The following is a 20,132-nucleotide window of genomic DNA, read 5'->3' as shown; positions in this document are numbered from 1 at the left end:
TTAAAGTATTTAAAGTAAGTATTAAATATGTAACTGTTTACAAGATACACTGTTAAAATGGTTCAAAACAATAAATACGCCAAATCTTAAACTTTTATAAAATGTCTCATAATGTTTTTTATTACACTTTATTTTATGTAAATATTTTCTGACACACATCTACACTTTAACTCACGCCTCCAGAAGAATTTCTATTGCAACGGAAGACAGGGAGGCATGCTTAAGGTCTCCACTTTAGAAGGAGCTTTTTTCCAGAAGTTAGGTCAGTGCCTGTTGTGTCAGAAATCTAAGGACTTTCTGGTGGATGCTGACGGTGAAAGAAGCCGTCAGGTTAAAGAAGGAGGCCTTTGGGCTTAGTTCAGCGGTCCCCAACCCCTGGGCCTCGGACCGGTAACGGTCCATGAGTCGTTTGGTACCGGGCCGCGAGAGTTGAGGCTCAGGTGTGAAATGTATAGTTTTCAGGGTTTTTATCGGTTTTCAGCGTTATTTTGTTATCGTTTTTATCGTTAACTCGGTTTTCCTGGGTCTTTTCATGTGTGTTATAAATAAATATTTTTTTCGGTACTAGTTTTATTTTGTTGTATTTATCCACGACACCTTAAAGGCCGGTCCGTGAAAATATTGTCTGGCATAAACCGGTCCGTGGCGCAAAAAAGGTTGGGGACCGCTGGCTTAGTTGATCTGTTGGATTCCTGAAACACTGGAAAGGCACTGGAAGGCTAGAAGAGCTGAGAGTTTGGCTGGTTAATAAGCAAAAGTGTGGATGTTGGAGACGTTTGAGACAGAAGAACCTTTGGTTAGCCTGAAGGAGCCACTCAGGAAGGAAAACAGAGAGTTTCTCAGACTGTTTGCAGCCATGGAGGATAGTTTTTGACCTGGGCTTGGGATGTTCCTCAAAGTGCATTAGAATGAGAACGCTGAAGAATCCCTGAACGGTTCGATCTACGTTCCAATCCTCACCTATAGTGATGAGGTTATGACGAAAAGAATTACATCACAGATAAAAGAAGCTGAAATTAGTTTTCACCACAGAGTTCAGAGAAGCCCCCCCCCCCAAATCATCATCAACAGCGCTGCTGTGGAGAGAGTGAACAGCTTCCGTTTCCTAGGTGTACATCTAGCAGAGGATCTCACATGGTCAGTACAGGTCAGTACACATAAACAAAACAGTGAAGAAGGCGCAGCAGCGCCTCTTCTTTCTCAGGAGACTAAAAAAGATTTGGCATGAGCCCCCGCATCCTCAGGACCTTCTACCGCTGTGCCATTGAGAGCATCCTCACTGGATGCATCACCACCTGGTATGGCAACAGCACTGCTTACAACTGCAAAGGTCTTCAGAGAGTGGTGCAGTGTGCCGAAAGGATAATTGGATGTGAGATTATCTCCCTCCAGGACATCTACAGGAAGCGGTGCCTGAGGAAAGCGGGGAGGATCATCAAGGACTGGGGAAAAGACTGTCTTGAATACCCTGTTGCTGCCACAGTGACCCATCTTAACCCTTTATTTAAAAATGAAGTGAAAGTTGTTAAGAGTAAAAGCTTTTTTGGAGGCTTGTTTAGCACACATTAAAACCAGATTACCTGCAGAAGAGCCAAACACAAACACAATGCCCCGGCAATCTGGCTGCACTGTGGGTAGACCCACACGGTCCATTATTGGCAGCCCACTGTAGCAAGTACTAGCATAAAATGAGGGCACATCTGGACCCCACTGTGGGTCTGCAGCATACCCACGGTGTGGACCCAGGTGTGCCCCACATTTCAGACTGAGACCCAGTGGGCTGACTACCTGGCCACCACAATCCAGGGCACATTACCACCGCCAACTGGTATGGAGTGTGACTCTTAATTTTTCAATGAATATTAAAAAAAAGCAAATTTTAGCCGCTTCCTTAAGTATAATTTCTGTCTTGAAATTGTGTCAGTCTGCGTACACATTTCCGTTTGAACTGAGAGGGGTTTTCACTCACCACAGATGCGCTCCTGTGCAGTTCTCCAAAATCTCCACTATCCGTAGGCGTTGGATCTGCCAAATCCTGATTGGTTGATAAGTGGGCTGGAAGAGGGAAGAGAGCAACAGCGGCGTTCACCAGGAACTGGAGACACACAAAGCAAACACTGAAGCTCAAAAATAAAGCATGAAAAGCACAGATAGTGTCTGCAGTGGACACTTTTTATTATTTTTAAAACTTGATTTCATTTCAGCTCTTTGTAACTTTGCCCTTTTCCTGGGCTGGCAGACAGACCAACAACAGCTGACGAACCAACAAAGAGTGAAAGTGACCCACAGGCCAGCTGTACCACATATTTTGTGTGCTGCCTCTATCTATAACAGAGCGTGCTGTAGGTAGACGGGCCATCCTCGAGCTGCCAGCGGCCTGTGAACGCATTCCCTCTGCTGAGCCATAAATTCCACTTCATTCACATGTAGTTTGACCTATCAGCCTCGACAAAACAAGCGATATAAAGGCATAAATCAATACAGTTCCAGCCATTAACAATTGTGAAGCTGTTTTGGAAACTACTAAACAACTTATAACCAATCCCCATCCCAAGGTCCAACCCAATATATATTATTGGCTGTGGCTACAATGTAGCTTGCCATCACCAGTGTGTGAATGGGTGCTTGAATGTGTGGATGACTGGTTGTGTAAAGCGCTTTGGGGTCCTTAGGGACTAGTAAAAGCGCTATAGAAATACAGACCATTTACCATTTAAAAAAAAGATACTCAAAATTAGGCAAGTCCAGTTGTTTTCAAGGAATTAAAATAAATGATAAAAAACTGCCACATCTGTAAAAACTTATTAGTGTTCCCTCTGAGTCTGAATTAGATTTTTTCCAGTTTTTATAAAAAAAAACCAACATATTTCAGCCAAAGTGATGTAGCTGCAGGATGAAGAGCTTTCAAGGACAGCAAAATTCTACAGTGCACCAACAGTGACTGCATGTATAAATGAATGTAAACCACTTCACTGTGGATCCACTTGCCCTCAAAGGGGTGAAAAAACCCAACAACAATAAACTCAAATCCTATCAAACAAATAAGCCTGACTTGAAAATATGAAAATTGGACATTCTCTGATATCTTTTACTTCTTGCCTGTGTGGACCTATACAGGATAAACAACAGTTTTGCCTGTTGGGGTCCCTTTGTGGGTTTTCTGTGGGCAAACACACTATGGGTTGACCCACAGAAAACCGTCATGGGGGCCCTGTGGGCCCTGTGGGCTAAAAACACCATGGCACCCACACAGGATGACCACAGGGGGGCCAATGAGCGTTTTTGGTGGGCAAGCCAACTGTGCAACGTCACCCATTTATGTAGTATAACATGAAACTAGTGGTCAAGCCCATAAAGTCAATGAAATCATTCACTGAGGTCACAGGGCGGGGAATTATAGGGACATTTTTTTCACAATGTGCTTCCACTTGAGTCGCCCCCTGGTGGTAATTATGAACATTGCAGATTTTGTCTTTAACATGGACAATATCAGAGTCAGAGAGGAGGAAAATCCAGGGTATTCTCATTGACTAATGACCCCGTGGCATGCTCACTTTCACAGTCATATCCACGCCTCATAGTTTCAAAACACTAAGATGGCAAAAACACTCTGTTTGGCTTTCAGCAGTGGGTGGCGTAATGGGGGCACATTTTTTAGTCTTTTTTACCAATCTGTCAAAGAGGTAACTCAGAGAGCCAGACAACCGTTCATGCTCATGATCACACAGTCAATTTAGAATCACCAGTTAACCTAACTCAATGCATGCCTTTGGGCTGTGGGAGGAAGCGGGAGCATCCGGAGAGAACCCATACGTACATGGGGAGAACAAGCAAACTCCATACAGAAAAGCCCCAGACTGAATCCAAACCCACAACCTTCCTGCAATGAGGCGGCAGTGGACTGAAATGACAATTATGTAGGGACCTCAGCATTGGAGGGGACCCACAAAAATTAATTCATGCTAATTTTTTGAATTTGTCTCAATGTCCTTTAGGTCGAGTCAAGACAGCCACATAAAGGCAACGAAGACCGGAAAACAAAATCTATCACCCCTATTTTTTATTTATTTTAAACTTTTTTCATGCAATTAAGCATTTCAGTTCACCAGTGTCATGAAAAGAATAAACTGTGTAACTGTAGTTTATAGAAAGTACCTTTAAAAAACAATCAAGAAAAATCCTTAGATATGAGAGCCCAGCTGCACAGGGTGAACATGAATCCCTGCGATCTTTATGCAGTCTCATACCTGACGGATTATTAATCTGATGACAAAACCAGATTCTTAAACCTGGAATTTTTTCAAATATCTCCACTGAGGTCAGCAAAACTACCAAGCTTCTCTGTTTTTCGCCGAGACGTGACCCAGTCCTTCGGTTTCACGGTTCTACTTCATGCTGTTATTCTAGCTGTATGTGGTATTAATAATAACAGTTTGCTGTTGTTAATCCTTTGACACAAACAAACTGAACTGAGCTAATGAAGCATTCAGGCGTTTCATTCAACGACTAACATTCAAAAAAATAAGGTGAGAAAAAGGAAGTGTGAAACGTGTGTGTGTGTGTGTGTGTGTGTGTGTGTGTGTGTGTGTGTGTGTGATGTAATGCAATGCAATGCAATGCTTCACATTTGTCATAGTTCAGACAGGAAAATGACTCATTTTAGTCAAAGCCACAAAGAAATACTCACTTAGGACTTCCTGTAGTGAAATGAAAGTCATACGAGGTCTTTACACACATCAGTCCTGCAGGATGTAAAACAAGTATAAAATGTGGTAAGCATAAAAATTAATATAAAATAAGTTAAAATATGATGAAATCTCTTAATATATTACAATAAAGTGTGTCTTTCAGGTGACATAGCTCAATGCATTGCAGGAAACATTAATTGCAATGTGAAAATGACATTTTATAACCATAATACATCTACATGTTTTCAAAACTCTGTTTGTATTTGGATTCCATCACAGCAATCTCAGCACTGACCAAAATAACTGTGGTTTAAATCAAGCAGCTCTAGTTCTAATAATATCCTATTTTCTGACTGATAGTTAAAACAAAAAACAACAACAATCTGGAGTTTGTCATGCAGGAAATTATATTTAACCAGGAAACGGTCACAGTGGAGAAGCTGACACTTTGCATGTAAGAATGACCGATCTGATGTAATACACTGTTACAAATCATGGTATAGAGAAGAGTAATATTTGGATTTCCTGGTTATTTTTGGTGATTTAATAATCAAAAAGTACATTTTATGCTTGAGCAATTATCATTAACCCCCCAAACAAAGAATTTATATTATTTTTTTTACTGAATTTTTACTGGGCTTCATAAATAAAAAATAATACATATAAACAAAATAAATAAAATAAATGGAAATTTGGCCAAGCAAAGACTCGAATTTGGCCCCACTGGGCAGCTTTTGAAAATGTGAAGGAATAAATTTCGGACTGTTAACTGCATTTTTCTACGTTTTACAGCTGTATTTTCCACAGATAAAGACCTCTCCCATGGCCATTTATGCTTAACCAAACTAATTAGGTAATAGGTAAAAAATTAGAGTGATAAGAGATGTTGCTGTTTTTACTACTACAGAAATGTCTGTTTGTTACAAAGGATGCACAATTTTGCCAAATTTGTACCATTTTCTGCAAAAAGCTTTCTCTTTTATAATATCAGGATAGTCGATAAACTACCAAAACTTTTTTTCCAGTCATTTTACATTTTATATCTTTATGTCTTACAATTTAAACTCGGAGTCATGCTGACAGATTTTTTTCATTTACCACGACAGCTTTTCTTTATCATGTAGAAAACCTGAGATGTCCTTTTATCTGTCGGTCCGGTCCTAAGACATCTCGAGGATTAAATGTGTAATTAAACTGATTTAAACTGTCAGAAAGGGGAATTTCACTGGTGTGGTCCACTTGTGATCAAATGGGAGTGTATGTGGCTCACGAGGTAAAACATTTGTTCAAAAAAAAAGAAGTAAAAAGTGAAGAAAAAAAGTTTTAAAACAGTGCATTTATTTGGGCTTTTATTTCGGTAGTACGGAGCGGAAGCAGCTAGCTTGTTTTAGGCGGAAGCGCTGAAAGACTCAAACCTGTAGTTTGAGAGAGTTTTTGAAGTGATTGAACAGGTTCGTTCCGGGCGGTTCTGATGTGATCCAGGTCCTTGTGTGAATCTGATACCCTACAGACCACCCAGAGTTCCCCGCGGTGGCCGCTGTCATCGGTTAGCCTATTAGCTTCAGCGTGGACTAACTTGTAGGAGTTAGGTAAAGATGTCGGGAGGAGACCCGAGGGCCGTATTGTACTACAACCTGCCCGCCTCCGTTGACTGTGAGTTCTGCCGCATCATGGACGGGCTGTCAAACCAGGACTGGACCCGCTTTGGTGAGTCAGAACCCGAACTTTGACTGAGAGCTAAAGGCCAGCAGCTTGGGGTAGGAGGGACGGTGGAGTCCACCGTTAATTGGGTGGACTCCAAAATAAACTCTAGCGTGTTTATTCTGTGTAACAACTTTAACTGCTGCCATGTGAAATCACTACAGAAAATGAGAATTAAACAAGCTGTGAGAGCCTCAGCTGTGATCCATCCTTCTCAGTCTGCCCTCAGGTACAGGCTTACCTGTCCCAACTATTTCCACAAAGTTGTAAAATATATAATACTATTAATAAAAGATTGCTTTAGCGTGAGTGTCAACTGAGATTAAATCAGGTACAGTTTTCTTCCGATATTAGGTCACATTTTGACTACAGTTAGCCTAAATATAGATAAATTCACCGGTGGCTGTTTTGAGGAAGTCTCTGGTAGACGTTATCTGTAAGTGCTCTTGGTTAATATTGAGTAAATACGGAGCACAAGAATGTGACAGAAACTGAAATGCCTGTGTGTTCTGACGCATAATGAAATGTGATTAGAAACAGTTTGAGGTTTCTCAAAAAATCCAGAAGTTTTCAGTTTTACTGTAAACTCTCTTAACTAAGGTTGTGCGGGTTTTATTTGACTAAAAATTAGGTAGAGCTCTGTTATGTTGGTGTACTATATTGAGCTCAGGTGACTTGAAAATCTTAAGTTTTCTTCGAATGAAATACACTTTTAAAGTTTTACATTGTATAAGCAGCATTTGGTGATGGTGGGGAGGAAGACCTCTGGCAGCTTCTCTTCTACTGAAATAGAAGTTTTACAGAAAAACGACAAAGTAAAATTTAAGCATTAGAGAACATTCACAGCTGTCAAAGTGGAACACTGAAAAGAAATACTAGAGCAGTTAGAGTTGGGAGAAAAGATGATTTAAAAAAGATTTAGCTGTAGGGCTCAGAAACTGTATACAGATGATGGAGCCAGGCATTGTGATGTTATTTTGAAGCCTCACCTTTAGTGTTTTGGCCACCTGCACCTTTTCTCTGATATCACCATCAGTTCCAATTTGCATCACCCTCACAGTGATCCCCGAGACATCGCGCCTTATCCTGGTCAATATAAGCCACAAAGTTTAAAATGGTAAATGGCCTGTATTTGTATAGCGTTTTATTTAGTCCCTAAGGACCCTAAAGCGCTTTACACGTTCAGTCATCCACCCATTCACACACACATTCACACACTGGTGATGGGAGCTACATTGTAGCCACAGCCACCCTGGGGCGCACTGACAGAGGCGAGGCTGCCGGACACTAGCGCCAACGGGCCCTCTGACCACCACCAGTAGGCAACGGGTGAAGTGTCTTGCCCAAGGACAGAACGACCGAGTCCGAGCTGGGGCTCGAACCGGCAACCTTCCGATTACAAGATGAGCTGCCAACTCTTGAGCCACGCTCGCCCCTAAGGAAAATCAGTTTTTGATACTCGTTTTTTTGTTTTAACCGTGAAGGTTGGCTTGTTGTAGCTGTCAAAAAAGAGAGACAAAGTACCACTAATGTGGGCTGTTCTAGCTCATATTTTTTGCTGTTGCTGGTAATTTCATTTTTGCCCTGCTGTGGAGACGGCAGAACAAGCACTTCTTTGAAATGAAATGAAACCAGTTGTTAGAACAATAAATTGCCATCGCCCGTGCTTTTTTCCTGTTTGCTCCTTTGGTCTATGTTGGGTTTTTTGCACTTCCTCCTTGTGGTAAACTCTGGTCATTTTTTTTTTTCCAAACTGAAAAGCATCGGGCCCAGTTGTTGTGTATCCCACCCACATCAGGTGATGGAGTTGTGGTTTGTGGTGGACAGCACGTGCGTTGATTATGTCCTTGAAATCTTTCAGACGAACTCTAATGCAACACTGCAGATGAAGCACGAGTCACAAGTGTTAACCAACAGATAAAGATGTTAAAAAAAAAAAGGGGCAAATGTTGCACGCTGAATAAGACAAATAAGATCACATGCCTCAACATACAGTATGTGAGGTTACATAAGTATTTGGAGTAATTTTTTTTTCTGTATTTTTGTGTTCTCGCCTCTGTACACTACCACGGTGAAATTTTAAAACAATCATCAAGATGTGATTCTGGTGCAGACTTTCAGCTTTAATTCGAGCGCTTTTAAAAAAGAACTGCGCTAGCTTTCAAGGAGTTACAGCCATTTTTACCCCTCAGCCGTAAAAGGCGGACGATCTGATATCCTCGTGTTGGTGTTGTTCCCTCGTCATCATAAATAATGTTGTTCCAGGTTCAACTATGCAAGTGACCAATCACCTTCTCCTGACGTCATCCGCGACCTCAAAAAACAAACGCCTTCAAAAAATCTACTTCACTTGCGAGAAGAGAAACCGCTTCTGTAAGGACAATATGTATAATGTTTACCGTTTATTAAAGAAAAGAATCCTGAAATTCAAAGAATTCAAGTTCCTGGATCGGCGGACAGAAGCGGTTTCTCTTCTCTCAAGTGAAGTAGATTTTTTTTAAGGCGGTATTTTTCAAAGGCACAAAAGGGGGACGTCACAACTATGTGATTGGTCACTTGCAATGTTGAACCTGGAACAACATTTATTATGATGATGTGGGAACAACACCGACACGAGGATATCAGATCATCCGTAAAAGGCTGATGGGAATTGTCATTGCCCCGACCAGGCGGGTGGCGTGGACACCCAAGTTTATGATAACGTTAACTTGAGAACAAGGCAATGTAGGGTTTTCTAATTGATACCATAAGTCCATCTACTAACAATCTTAGACGAGCTTGAATCTCAGTGACCTCAAGGTCAAGGCCACAGGTCAAGTTTTCTTTAATCATTGCATTCAGATGATTTTCAGAAGGAAGTCATCTAGGATTTTCAAATTGATACCATAGGTGCACGCTAGTGATTCCTGAATGTCTCTACTTTGCGAAGAACCAAAACAAATCTTCTTTTTCCTCATTTCTTCTGGAACGCCCTAATTTCCAAGTTCCGACATCTGGATTCAGAGGTATCTGGAATGCAGCATCATGCACAGTTTTAGAGGCTCAAAAGTGATTGGACAATTAACTTGGAGGCCATGTCTTGGCTAAGGGAGGCTCGTTCCTTTGTTATTTCATGACAAACTAAGACGATAAGAGATCTGGAGTTTATTCAGAGCGTTGAAATTTGCATTAACTCTCAAAAAGAGGCACAAAGAGGTTAATGAGGGAAGCATTATTAGGCTGACAAACACAAATAAAGCTGTTAGAGAGACAGCAATCGGCATAACAGAATGGATACACTGGCAACACCAGAAGGCCTGAAAGATCACAGAGGACCGCTAAAGTGTCACAAAATTATCTCTGAACCAAGAAAATCACAGAGTTATCTCCTTGGTTCAGAAGATCTTCACAGCATCTTACAGAGTCAGAAACATCCTGTGTTAGGTCGATGTATCGTTGTCAAAGTCTACAGTAAAGGGATGCCTTTCTTGTACACAAACCACTGGTTACACTCAAGAACAAGAAGGCCAGATCTGAGGTTCCATGAAAACATCTGTTAAACATGTTATGGTACGGTTGTGTATGGCTACCAGTGAAGCCGGGTCACTAGTTTTTAGCAGAATGATGAACTGTGACGTGTACGAGGAAATTCTCTGTTCGGATTCAACCAAATGCTGTTTAAACTTTAGGTTTTAATATTTCACATGTTCTGTTTGTGCTGTTTTTATATTATTGCATTTTATATCTGTGATTGTTTATAGCGAGCTAGTTTTTGTCCTCTGAAGTCTGAGTGTCTGTAAAATCAGTTTACTTCATATTTCTGCAGTTTTTGATTGTACTGTTTCTGTCTCACAGCCTCGGGGATGCTGATGGATCAGAACGACGTGCGATTGGCTGAGAGGCAGGAAAGGCGGACCCACTGGGTGATGGTCAAATGCTCGAACAGGAACGTTCAAGTCGGAGAGCTGATCGACCTGCTGGAGGATCTGCAGCTGTTACGCCCCCGTGATGTCATCTTGAACTGTGAGTTTACCTCCAAACACTCATGACCTTTGACCCCGAGGGATAGTATATTAATGTTAATGCCACGGTGCACAAACTGGCTGCAGTTCAGCCGCGGTGCTTGTGAGATGGCCCTCGATGAATAGGAGTCAATAAAGAATTATTTACACCTGCATCTAGAAAAAAAAAGACCATATATTAAAAATTCTTAAATATATTTGTTCCCAAGTGTCTTTTAAAAAGGAAAATAAGGTTTTAAAATGTGTTGGATTTCACAGATATATGCTGTAGGTGTTTACAGCTGATCACAACCAACATATGGTGCTTTGTTTTGTAAATGTTTTTTTTAAGTTGTTGGGTTTGCTCAGAGTTGTTGTCCTTTAGTTATCACTTCATCTTGAATATGCTGCCTGTTAGGGCTGCTCGATATAACGATATATATCGGATGACGATATAAAAACGTCTTTACGCTATTGTTTGTTTTCATGTTTCTGCAAGACTATGCAAAGATAAGAATAAACTTGCCTCTTATCTTTGTGTAGTCATACCACATTAGATATTAATCTTGGACAAACAGTGCTAAACAAAGCAGCATTCGCACAATAAAACCAGCACCAAAAATGAATCAATTATGAGTCTGATGAACAACTGTTTCCTCATTTCGACATGAGAAACTGTTTCTCTTTGTTTCCTTTGCCTTTCATGGAAGTTTTTATCAGTTTCTCAATCTTAGACTCTGAATTTGCTGTAAGCGAGCCAAACCAGGCTGTCATCTCATATCTAATCAAACTTTCAAGTACTGAATTACAAAAAAATACCCATAACCACAGAGCTCACTTCAAACAGCCTGAGTCTACAAACACAGTGGAGTCTTTGAGCTAATTTTTCACATTTAAAAATCAACGTATTCTTCATGATTAAAGAATTTGTCCATATAGATACTCAAGTACTTATATGTGCTCTATTGTACAGACATCAATTGCCACTGGGTCGTGTGCACATATACCCTTTTTTTTTCTTTCAGTTTTATCACTATTCAAAATGAGATGATCACAGTTACATCACACTTTGAAATCACTGATATCCCTGTGGGATAAAGACGGGCAGTCACCTGCATGTAGGATATATTATAATAACAATAACGGGGTTATCAAATTCTTTGATGAGAATTTGATAACCCCATAATTAGTCCAGTTACCTCAACAGCCAGTAGTATACAAGGTGAAAAGGAGAGGGGAACTCATGGAGATTGAATTGTTTAACTTGTTGTGACCGGCTTGACAAAAGGGATAAAAACCAATTTATAATTAAGGCATTTCTAAACTTAAGAGTTTTTGGAGCTGCGGGTGTGGACGAACAGTCAAATGCAGAACTAGAATCAGCAGATGGAATCTGATCATAAGCTTTTGAATCTTCTGAATGCTTGCTTATTAAAAGAGTGACACTTAGCACAGCATCCTCAGTGCTGTACCCCTCCCTGGTTTGATCATATTCTCCTAAAACACTTCATCACTATACGTTAGTGCAACGTGCCTGAAGTCCACGTTTTCAGTAGAACCTTTTGTATAGGACTGACTTTTTCTCATTCTGTCTCTCTGTCTGCAGGGGTGAGAAGTCTGGACCTTTACTCCTATGTTCCTGCTCCTGCTCGTCATCTTCCTTCTTCATCTCCTTTTTCTGACTCTCAGTTTGTCCCCCCTCCCAAAAAGCCTTGGGCCACGCCTATGCAGGACACCTGTAGACTGGGCTCAGGTAACACAGCATAAACAGACATTTACGTATGTCCAGTCGGCTTGTTCTGTGACGCTGATGATGTCACTACTTTATTCTGTAAATAAAGGAATAGGAGGTCCATTACCCAGACCTGCATCGCCCCCCCCGGGCCTGCGCTCTGAAGTGCAACAACGTCACCAGGTCTCTCTCTCACACGCGCATACTTGCACACACATTACACAAGGTTTGTTCAACAATCAATACAAATACATCACTACAACAAAGCACGATGATGGTGGTGATGTCATCCCCCAGCCCCAGGTGATGGTGGCGGTGAGCAGCAGCATCGCAGTGATGCGCCTGTCATATGAAGAGGTGTATGCTGGGACAAATGGGTTCTCCCCCTGCCTGCAGATAGGGGAGGGGGGGTTTGGAGTCGTGTACAGAGCGACTCTGAAGGACATGAAGTGCGCCGTCAAGAAATTCAAAGAGGTCAGCCAATCACAATGCAGTTCAGTCTTGAGGAGTTTTCAGACAGCGAGCGGTTTTCAGGCAGCAACAGGACTGGTACAGAAAAACTCTGCTTACAGTTTACGCTGCAGTTCGAGTAAATGTATGCACGATCCCAACCGTCTGATTATTTCTGCGCTCGAGCTAGAAAGTTAAAACTGTCGGGCACCAAAGAAATAAAAGGAAATGAGATGAAATACAAAAAAGTCAGAAATGGTGTTGCACACTTTTATTTTGAGGAAAGGGCCCTTTAAGTCTTTATGTAACCAGAGGAGTCGCCACCTGCAGGCCATGAACAATGAAGTTTAAGCAACACAAAAGTTGGAAATAGATCAAAAAGGCTGTGCAGGCTTTTGTTTTGGCTTGTCACAGCTACGGACCCTATAAAAGATGAATGTAGCCTCCAGGCCATTTGCCATTGGTTAGTCAAGTCCCCATGACGACACCTCTAGCTAATCGTTTTAATGAGTGAGTAGTTGTTAGCCAATTAGAGTATTTTTTGATTCTTTATTTTACAAAATGATCTTCATGTTTTATTCAGTCTGACCTGGAACTAGTGACTGAGTCAAAAATGTTAAGACGAAAGGTCACAGAGCAGAAGAGTCGCCCCCTGCTGGCTGTTAGAAGGCCAGTTTAGGTAACTTGTACATTTGGTTGACGTTTTAGAGCGACCTGGAAGTCCTGCGATGGTGGTCAGGTTGGGTGGTTCCCTTCTAAAGCCCGTCTCCACACAAAATATGAGCTTCAATTTTAGCTTCTGGGTCTAAAAAGTGAAGCCATCGTAGAGGTCCTAAAGTGAGTCTGTGGGAAGACGGCGCTCTGTCAGGACCATAGTCGACACTTTACTGCTGATGTTATCATCTCAGCTTCTCGTTTCAGTCACACTTAATGAAAAATTCAGTCCATTTTGTAAATTTGGGTCATTCTAAGTGTGAGAGAGGATTTTCCAGGAAATGCTCATTGCTCATCAACATGTGTGTGACGGTGAGTGTGCACATCCTGTATCAAAACAGCAACATGGTGTCAGCAAAATGGCTCATCTCGAGGGTTCAACGGACTTCACAATCCAATGGGTGCTGTCACGGTAGCTGCCAACATCTTTAACGTACAGTCTATGGTTTTGTCACAGACAGATTTTTAAAAACAACTGTCATTTTCGAGGTTTTTGCCGCCATGGAAACGGAGACAAAATTAGTCTGAAAGAGTCTTTTGGCTCTTTTTAGAAAAGTTAAAAGAAAAACATCGACTGATAATTAGAGAGGGGTCGACCGCTCACTGTCTGAAAAAGCCTTCTCATTGGTCCATTTTACTGCCAGGAAGTAGATTGTGATTGGTCAGAATTGCTGCTGTTTTTGACAGGACGGGCTGCTGGACTGGGCTCTGCTGAAGAAGAGCTTCCAGACTGAAGTGGAGCAACTGTCAAGGTGGGTGAAGTTCCTCAGTGAGATACAGCAGATTTCATCTGTTCTGATTAAAGTCACATGGTTGTTATAGTGTGTGTGTGTGTGTGTGTGTGTGTGTGTGTGTGTGTGTGTGTGTGTGTGTGTGTGTGTGTGTGTGTGTGTGTGTGTGTGTGTGTCCTCCTCAGATTCAGACATCGCAACATTGTGGATCTTTTAGGGTTCAGTGACGGAGGAGGGTCATTGTGTCTGATTTACAGCTACATGGAAAACAGATCTCTGGAGGACCAGCTGCACAACGTAACACATACACAGATGCACACGGCTCAGATAACTCCAGGGTTTTCACAGGTTTTCCCAGGACTCGGGTGCTTTCTGGGTGTCATAGGTGGTCATTGCTGGGTCTTTTCAGTGTTGGCTTTTGCCATTATCGCAATATTATTGCAATATTACCGAAAGAAAGCTGGCAACACTGAAACCTGATACACCCAGTGTATCGGCCTTCATCTGTTGCTCCAAGTAGATGTGAATAAAAGATTGTGATATACAAATAAATAAGATCCACTGATGGGAAGTGATTATAAATATGAAAGGCTTGTTAAATAATGATGGTAGCTCTTAAGTGTTTATTAATCACCTTTACCTCTTCATGTGCATTCTCCATGATGCTCTGTAAAAACACTCAGTCCTGCACCCGAGTTTCAGTGCTTGGGGAAAACCCCGCACACTACATAATTTACAAATGTTTATTTGTTTCGGAGGGGTGTTTATTTCCATGGGTGTGTTTATTTCCGTGTGTGTGTTTCAGGAGTGTGCGGTGCTCTCGTGGCCTCAGAGAGTCAGTGTTGTTAAAGACGCATCAGAAGCTCTGCAGTTTCTCCACTGCCCCCCTGAAGGCGAAAAGCTGCTGATCCACGGAGACGTGAAAAGGTGATCTTCACCCTGGAGCTCTTCAGTGTATTTATGAATCCATGTGTTAAATAGATCAAAGTGAACAGCTGTATTACAGTCTTTTATTTGACATGAGTCACTGAAAAGTGCAGAAAGCAGAAGCTATACTGGATTATTTCCAGCAGGAAGAGAGAAATGACTGGAAACGATGAGTAACTAATCTGAAAGTGAGAAATATTATTTCTGCTTATAGGTCATAAATTCCCTTATCAAATTCCAGCCTTGATGATGAATTTATTTTTATTTATGTTATTGAATTGGAAGCTGCGCTAGTACCTATATAGCACTTTTCTCATTGAGCAGTCGAAGCACTTTTTACTACGAGCTACAGTCTTGCTTGTTCATACACATTCAAGCCCCTCTTCTTCCTCTTCTGCTATCTGGAGGTCGCCATCATTTTTGTTTTCCTCTGAATTGTGTGTAAAACACGTCAGCGTAGGCAGACCGTCGGGTAAAGTTTCAGTTGAAATTCATGCCTTCATTTCACAGTTCATACAAAGGTCACAGGAAAAAAACATCAAGATAAAGTTTCCGTTGAAGAAGTAATGAAATGATTTGCATGAAGTGTATTTACCGCCACATTTACTCATTTATCACAGTTGATGTGGTCCACCTGGTTATAAGGCTGAGTGATGTCAAAAAGTCATCTGTGATGTGTTTGTTGTTTTTTTTTTTGTTTTGTTTTTTAAAAGTCTGTTAGTGCGAGTATTTGCACTATGGCGACGCACTGGCAAAAACACAGCCTCTGCTTTCACCTGGTGTGTTAACCTGAACTCTTTTTCTTTATGTGCATCGGTTTCTCTCCAGCTCCAACATTTTGTTGGACAGTCACATGACGGCGAAGCTTTCAGACTTCGGTCTGGCTCGGTTTGTACCCACCGGCACCTCGGCAGCTAGCACGACATCCGTGGGTAAAACGACAACAGTGAGAGGAACGCTGGCTTATCTGCCGGAGGAATACGTGAGAGGCGGAGAGCTGGGACCCAAACTGGACGTTTACAGCTTCGGAGTGGTGAGATGTCGCAGGGCCTCAGTGCAGTATGGGAGGACTCTGTGTATTCATATAGTCCTAATTATAAAAATATTTCTGCTTTTCCAATAACGTTTTGTAGTTTGGTACAGAAACAGGCCCATTTCTATTATGACAACAGTGGAAAATTGTGTGAAACATGTATGTTTTTAATATTATAGGACTTGATTTTTAATGCAGTTAATTCCTAATCACTATGATGTGATGCTTCGATGTGGACCATGGCTAACCGTTGAGGAGTAGCAAGATTTACAGCTGCAGGCCTCAATTTTGATTGTTCCTCTAGAAAATATTTTAAACACCACAAAAGATGTAAACAAGAAGTTGTAGATTTTGAAACCGAAGCACGGAAGTAAAAAAAAAAAAAAAAAAAAGTACCTGGAAACAGAAAGACTTCAAGTATGACGGCGTTATCGTTTGATCTGTAATACTAGTATACTGTAAAGCATAATTTGCACCCTAAGCTTCAAGCTTTTCCATAAATACGTTTGAAAAGCATAATTAAATACACTAAAACATCAGCCATTAAACCATAAAAAATATCATAAACATAATAATTTGTAGGTGGTTTTGTTTATAAAATAAGTTACAACCATCTATTAGTTAGAGAAACATCTTCGTTAGTTGTAGGCAAGTTATAGAGTTGGCAACAGGAAATATCCTGTTTTAGGAACTGACGTGAAACTGAACATTTTTATTCTGAGACCAGAAAACAGAAGAGAAACACAGCAAGTGTCTGAAAATGGTGCGTGTGTGTGTGTCCACACATCCGTGTGTGTGTTTCAGGTGCTGCTCGAGGTGCTGACTGGACGTCGAGCTCTGGAGAAAGATGGGATGGGTCGAGACAGATACCTGGTAATAGCACACACCTGCTCACACAGTTGATTTGCATATTGGGTTGTTTTGAATCTGAACAGCGCGGTGGCACGGTCGTGAGCACTGTTGCCGCACAGCAAGAAGGTCCTGAGTTCAATTCCATCATCAGGCCGGGGTCTTTCTGTGTGGAGTTTGCATGTTCTCCCCGTGTTTGCGTGGGTTCCCTCCGGGTACTCCGGCTTCCTCCCACCGTCCAAAGACATGCAGCTTGTGGGGATAGGTTAATTGGATAATCCAAATTGCCACTAGGTGTGAATGTGCGAGTGAATGTGAGTGTGAATGGTTGTCTGTCCCTGTGAGTAGGCCCTGCAACAGACTGGCGACCTGTCCAGGGTGTACCCCGCCTCTCGCCCTATGACAGCTGGGATAGGCTCCAGCGACCCTGAAAAAGGATAAGCGGAAGCGAATGGATGGATGGATGAATCTGAAGCTTTGGAAAATGGCAGAATCCTTCCAAACCCGGCTGGTGTGTTTCCTTGCCGGTAACCTGGTCTGTTTGAGTCGGGCTTACCCTGGTTTTGATTCTGGTTTGCAGAAGGACCTGGTGGAGGACATCAAGGAAGGTCCGGGTGGCTCAACTGAAGCAGTTTGGAGGAAGCATCTTGACAAACGGCTGATTTCAGGTCAGTGTTTGAGCTAAGACCACAGTCCCTGTCCTTGTTGTGCCTGCTCCATGTCCTTCCTGTTACCTGTTGTGTTCACTTTCGTTGCAGGGGGTACTGCTGAGCTTACTGGTAGCCTGCAACTGGCGGATCTGGCCTGCAGGTGTCTGGCAAAACTCAGGAGGAAGAGACCGGTAATGAAAGATGTAAGAGCCAGCCACACTCACTTGGTTTCCTCTTAAACAGTTTTGTTAATCTGGACTTTGTCAGATGTAGTTTCAGTCTCTCCAGACCTCCTCAGATGTAGTTTCAGTGGTTGCAGACTTCTTCAGATGCATATCCTGTCAGTTCAGACTGGTTGTGGTGCAATTTAATTTAATCTGGACTTCTGTGACTGCTGCTTAGAGCACTCTGGAGTTCCTCAGGGCTCCTGTTTGGATCCTCCTGTTTTTCACCTCAGTGTGTTGTTTTGTTTTTTCATAGGTGTGTGCATCTCTTGAGGACGTATATAAAATGGTGAGGGAGCCTCCCTACCAGTCCTTCCCCAGACCTCCCCGCTCTCTGGACTCTAATATACAACAGCTTTCCAAAGAGCTGAGTAAACTGGGACCACTGGAGGATACCTACCAAGTGTCACAGTCAACCAAATTTTCTTCCTCTCCCTCTTTGTTCACCCTCGCCACTCCTGACCCACTTCACTCATCATCATCTCTTCCCCCGTCATCCATTTTCCCTCCTGTGTCTTCCTGTTCATTCGCTGGTCCATGTGAAACCGACGAGAGTCGAGGATTCTCCCAGTACGACCTTCGCTCTCAGCTGAGATCAAACGGGACCAGCTGCAGGTCTTTATCTCCTTCCACCAAAGCCCAGTATCGCAGTCCAGCTAGGCTCACAGAGGTTGAGTGCAACCAGCCTTCGGTGCCCACTGAGGACCAGTACAATTTCCCTCCCCAGCCCAATAGCACCAGTTTGAGTATAGCACCCGGAGCACTGAGAGGGGCCCCAGCAGGACCAGAGACTAGAGGGCAAACCACGGCAGATGCAACTGCAAGGCTCTACGGCTTCTCTCCTGCAGGGTCCCTGAAGTCAACATCTCCAGAGCCTTCAAGTATGTGAGCAACTCATTAAAGGACCACACCTTAGTTTCTTCAGACATTATTGAACACCTGTCCTAAACTTTTCTGAAACTGAAACTAGATCCATTTCCTGTTTGTTCAGTTCAGATAAATTCCAGCAAACAGCGACTCCTGGAGAAGAAAACTCAGTACGAGGAAGGAAGGATTCGTACTCCTGAGCTGCTGTCATCTGAAAACATCTGTATGTAAACCACACTCAGGAGTTTTTATGATACCTGTTGGTTTTGTTTGTTTTTGGTTCACTCATTGTGTTTCTCCTGTGTCTGATCAGATGAAGAGAAGAGTTCTGGGGACATCAGAGGACCAGAGGAGAGCGATGAGCTGGATTATCTTCCCACTAAACACAAGTGACTGCGGTTATCTATTATGGACACAAAGTAGAGGACCAAAGATGGACAGTTTCTGGAGTGCAGCTGTGGATTTCATCATCACTAATGTTACAGAAAAAACTGCTGGATGGTGGAGCTGCTGGTGTGTCACATTTCAGACTGCTGGTGAATCTGGGTTTCATAGATTTCTCCAGCTGTGCATTTACCAAAAAACATCACTGGGTTCAAACCAAGTGATGCCCATGTCAGCGTAACGCAACATTCCTGTTGTTTTCATCCAACTGAAATTATTTATTCATTAGTCTGTAATAATTTTAAAATTCACATGGAAATATTTTAATATTTGTAATTGTGTCATAAAATTCTGAAAACAGAGTACATGCTATATGCTTTGAATGCCGCAGAGTTTGAGACGATGTTTTATGTTATTGAGTGCCAACAAAAACCTGCATCTGATTGATGGCTGTTGTTGTTCAAGGAGCAAGACAAAGATAACATCAGAACGTAGCCACTGCGATCTCACAAGTTCTGCATTTTGAAGCTGTAATCTTATTATCGGCGGAGCCAGAAGATGTCATATGTGGACAGGAGGGTGAAATGTTATCAGGTACTGCTATCTGGCTTTGATGGAAAACTGCATCTATACACTGTACAGGTGGAACACTGAGACAATGCTACCTGTGAAATACAATATTAAATTTTCAGTCACCAAAACTGAAGCACAGAGAAAATATAATCAGATGACAACATTTTTGATTTGGAGCAGCCTCTAAACATGTTTATGTCTTCTATTTCTTGTAAAATTGGGCATTTTAACATTGGACCTTTTTTACTAACTTCAAAAACTGGCTTAAATTTGATTTCTCAGTGTTCCTTTTTTCTGTCTTCATTCATCAGTTGCTTGTAGCAGATGTGCCCTTAGCCTGATCCTGGAGGGGCCTAACTGAGTTCTTCTTCCCCACTATTACTTAGCCTTGCTCGCAGGGGATTATCTGATTGTTGGGGTTCTTGCCCTAACATTTATCTTACAGTATAAAACTCACTGAAGCAACTATATAACACTGAAGATAATTATTGTTAATTAACTGGTTTTACTAGTTCTTCACTTGAGACAATTTATAAAAGTAGTTTGGCTGATTTAATTAATTTAATTAAACAAGTTTTTAAAACCCAGTTGTTTCGTTCATTGATTTTAGATTGCTTTAATGACATTTA

The 20,132-nt window shown here is 41.9% G+C and overlaps 1 protein-coding gene across 1 annotated transcript; it reads left to right on the top strand.

Annotated features, from left to right (window-relative positions):
• Positions 1–6,059: 6,059 nt before the first annotated feature.
• irak1 (interleukin-1 receptor-associated kinase 1) lies at positions 6,060–20,090 on the top strand. Its single transcript, XM_082518359.1, has 15 exons — positions 6,060–6,395; positions 10,224–10,391; positions 11,976–12,122; positions 12,211–12,284; positions 12,399–12,575; positions 13,953–14,017; positions 14,182–14,293; positions 14,802–14,923; positions 15,752–15,956; positions 16,761–16,829; positions 17,386–17,473; positions 17,564–17,658; positions 17,936–18,560; positions 18,671–18,769; positions 18,860–20,090. The coding sequence occupies exons 1-15, from the start codon at positions 6,284–6,286 to the stop codon at positions 18,937–18,939; spliced, it is 2,238 nt and encodes a 745-aa protein (XP_082374485.1). The 5' UTR covers positions 6,060–6,283; the 3' UTR covers positions 18,940–20,090.
• Positions 20,091–20,132: the final 42 nt, after the last annotated feature.

The sequence above is a fragment of the Aulonocara stuartgranti genome (genome assembly GCF_965226115.1).
Source record: "Aulonocara stuartgranti genome assembly, chromosome: 20".
Classification (NCBI taxonomy): Eukaryota; Metazoa; Chordata; class Actinopteri; order Cichliformes; family Cichlidae; genus Aulonocara; species Aulonocara stuartgranti.
The sequence above is the reverse complement of the archived record's forward strand: the minus strand, read 5'-3'. Positions and strand labels throughout refer to the sequence as shown.

Excerpts from the sequence above, each read along its gene's own strand:
- irak1 (XM_082518359.1), top strand. The coding sequence starts at position 6,284 with ATGTCGGGAGGAGACCCGAGGGCCGTATTGTACTACAACCTGCCCGCC. Across the intron at positions 12,123-12,210 it reads CACCTGTAGACTGGGCTCAG|GAATAGGAGGTCCATTACCC; the intron begins GTAACACAGCAT and ends CTGTAAATAAAG. Across the intron at positions 17,659-17,935 it reads AGAGACCGGTAATGAAAGAT|GTGTGTGCATCTCTTGAGGA; the intron begins GTAAGAGCCAGC and ends GTTTTTTCATAG.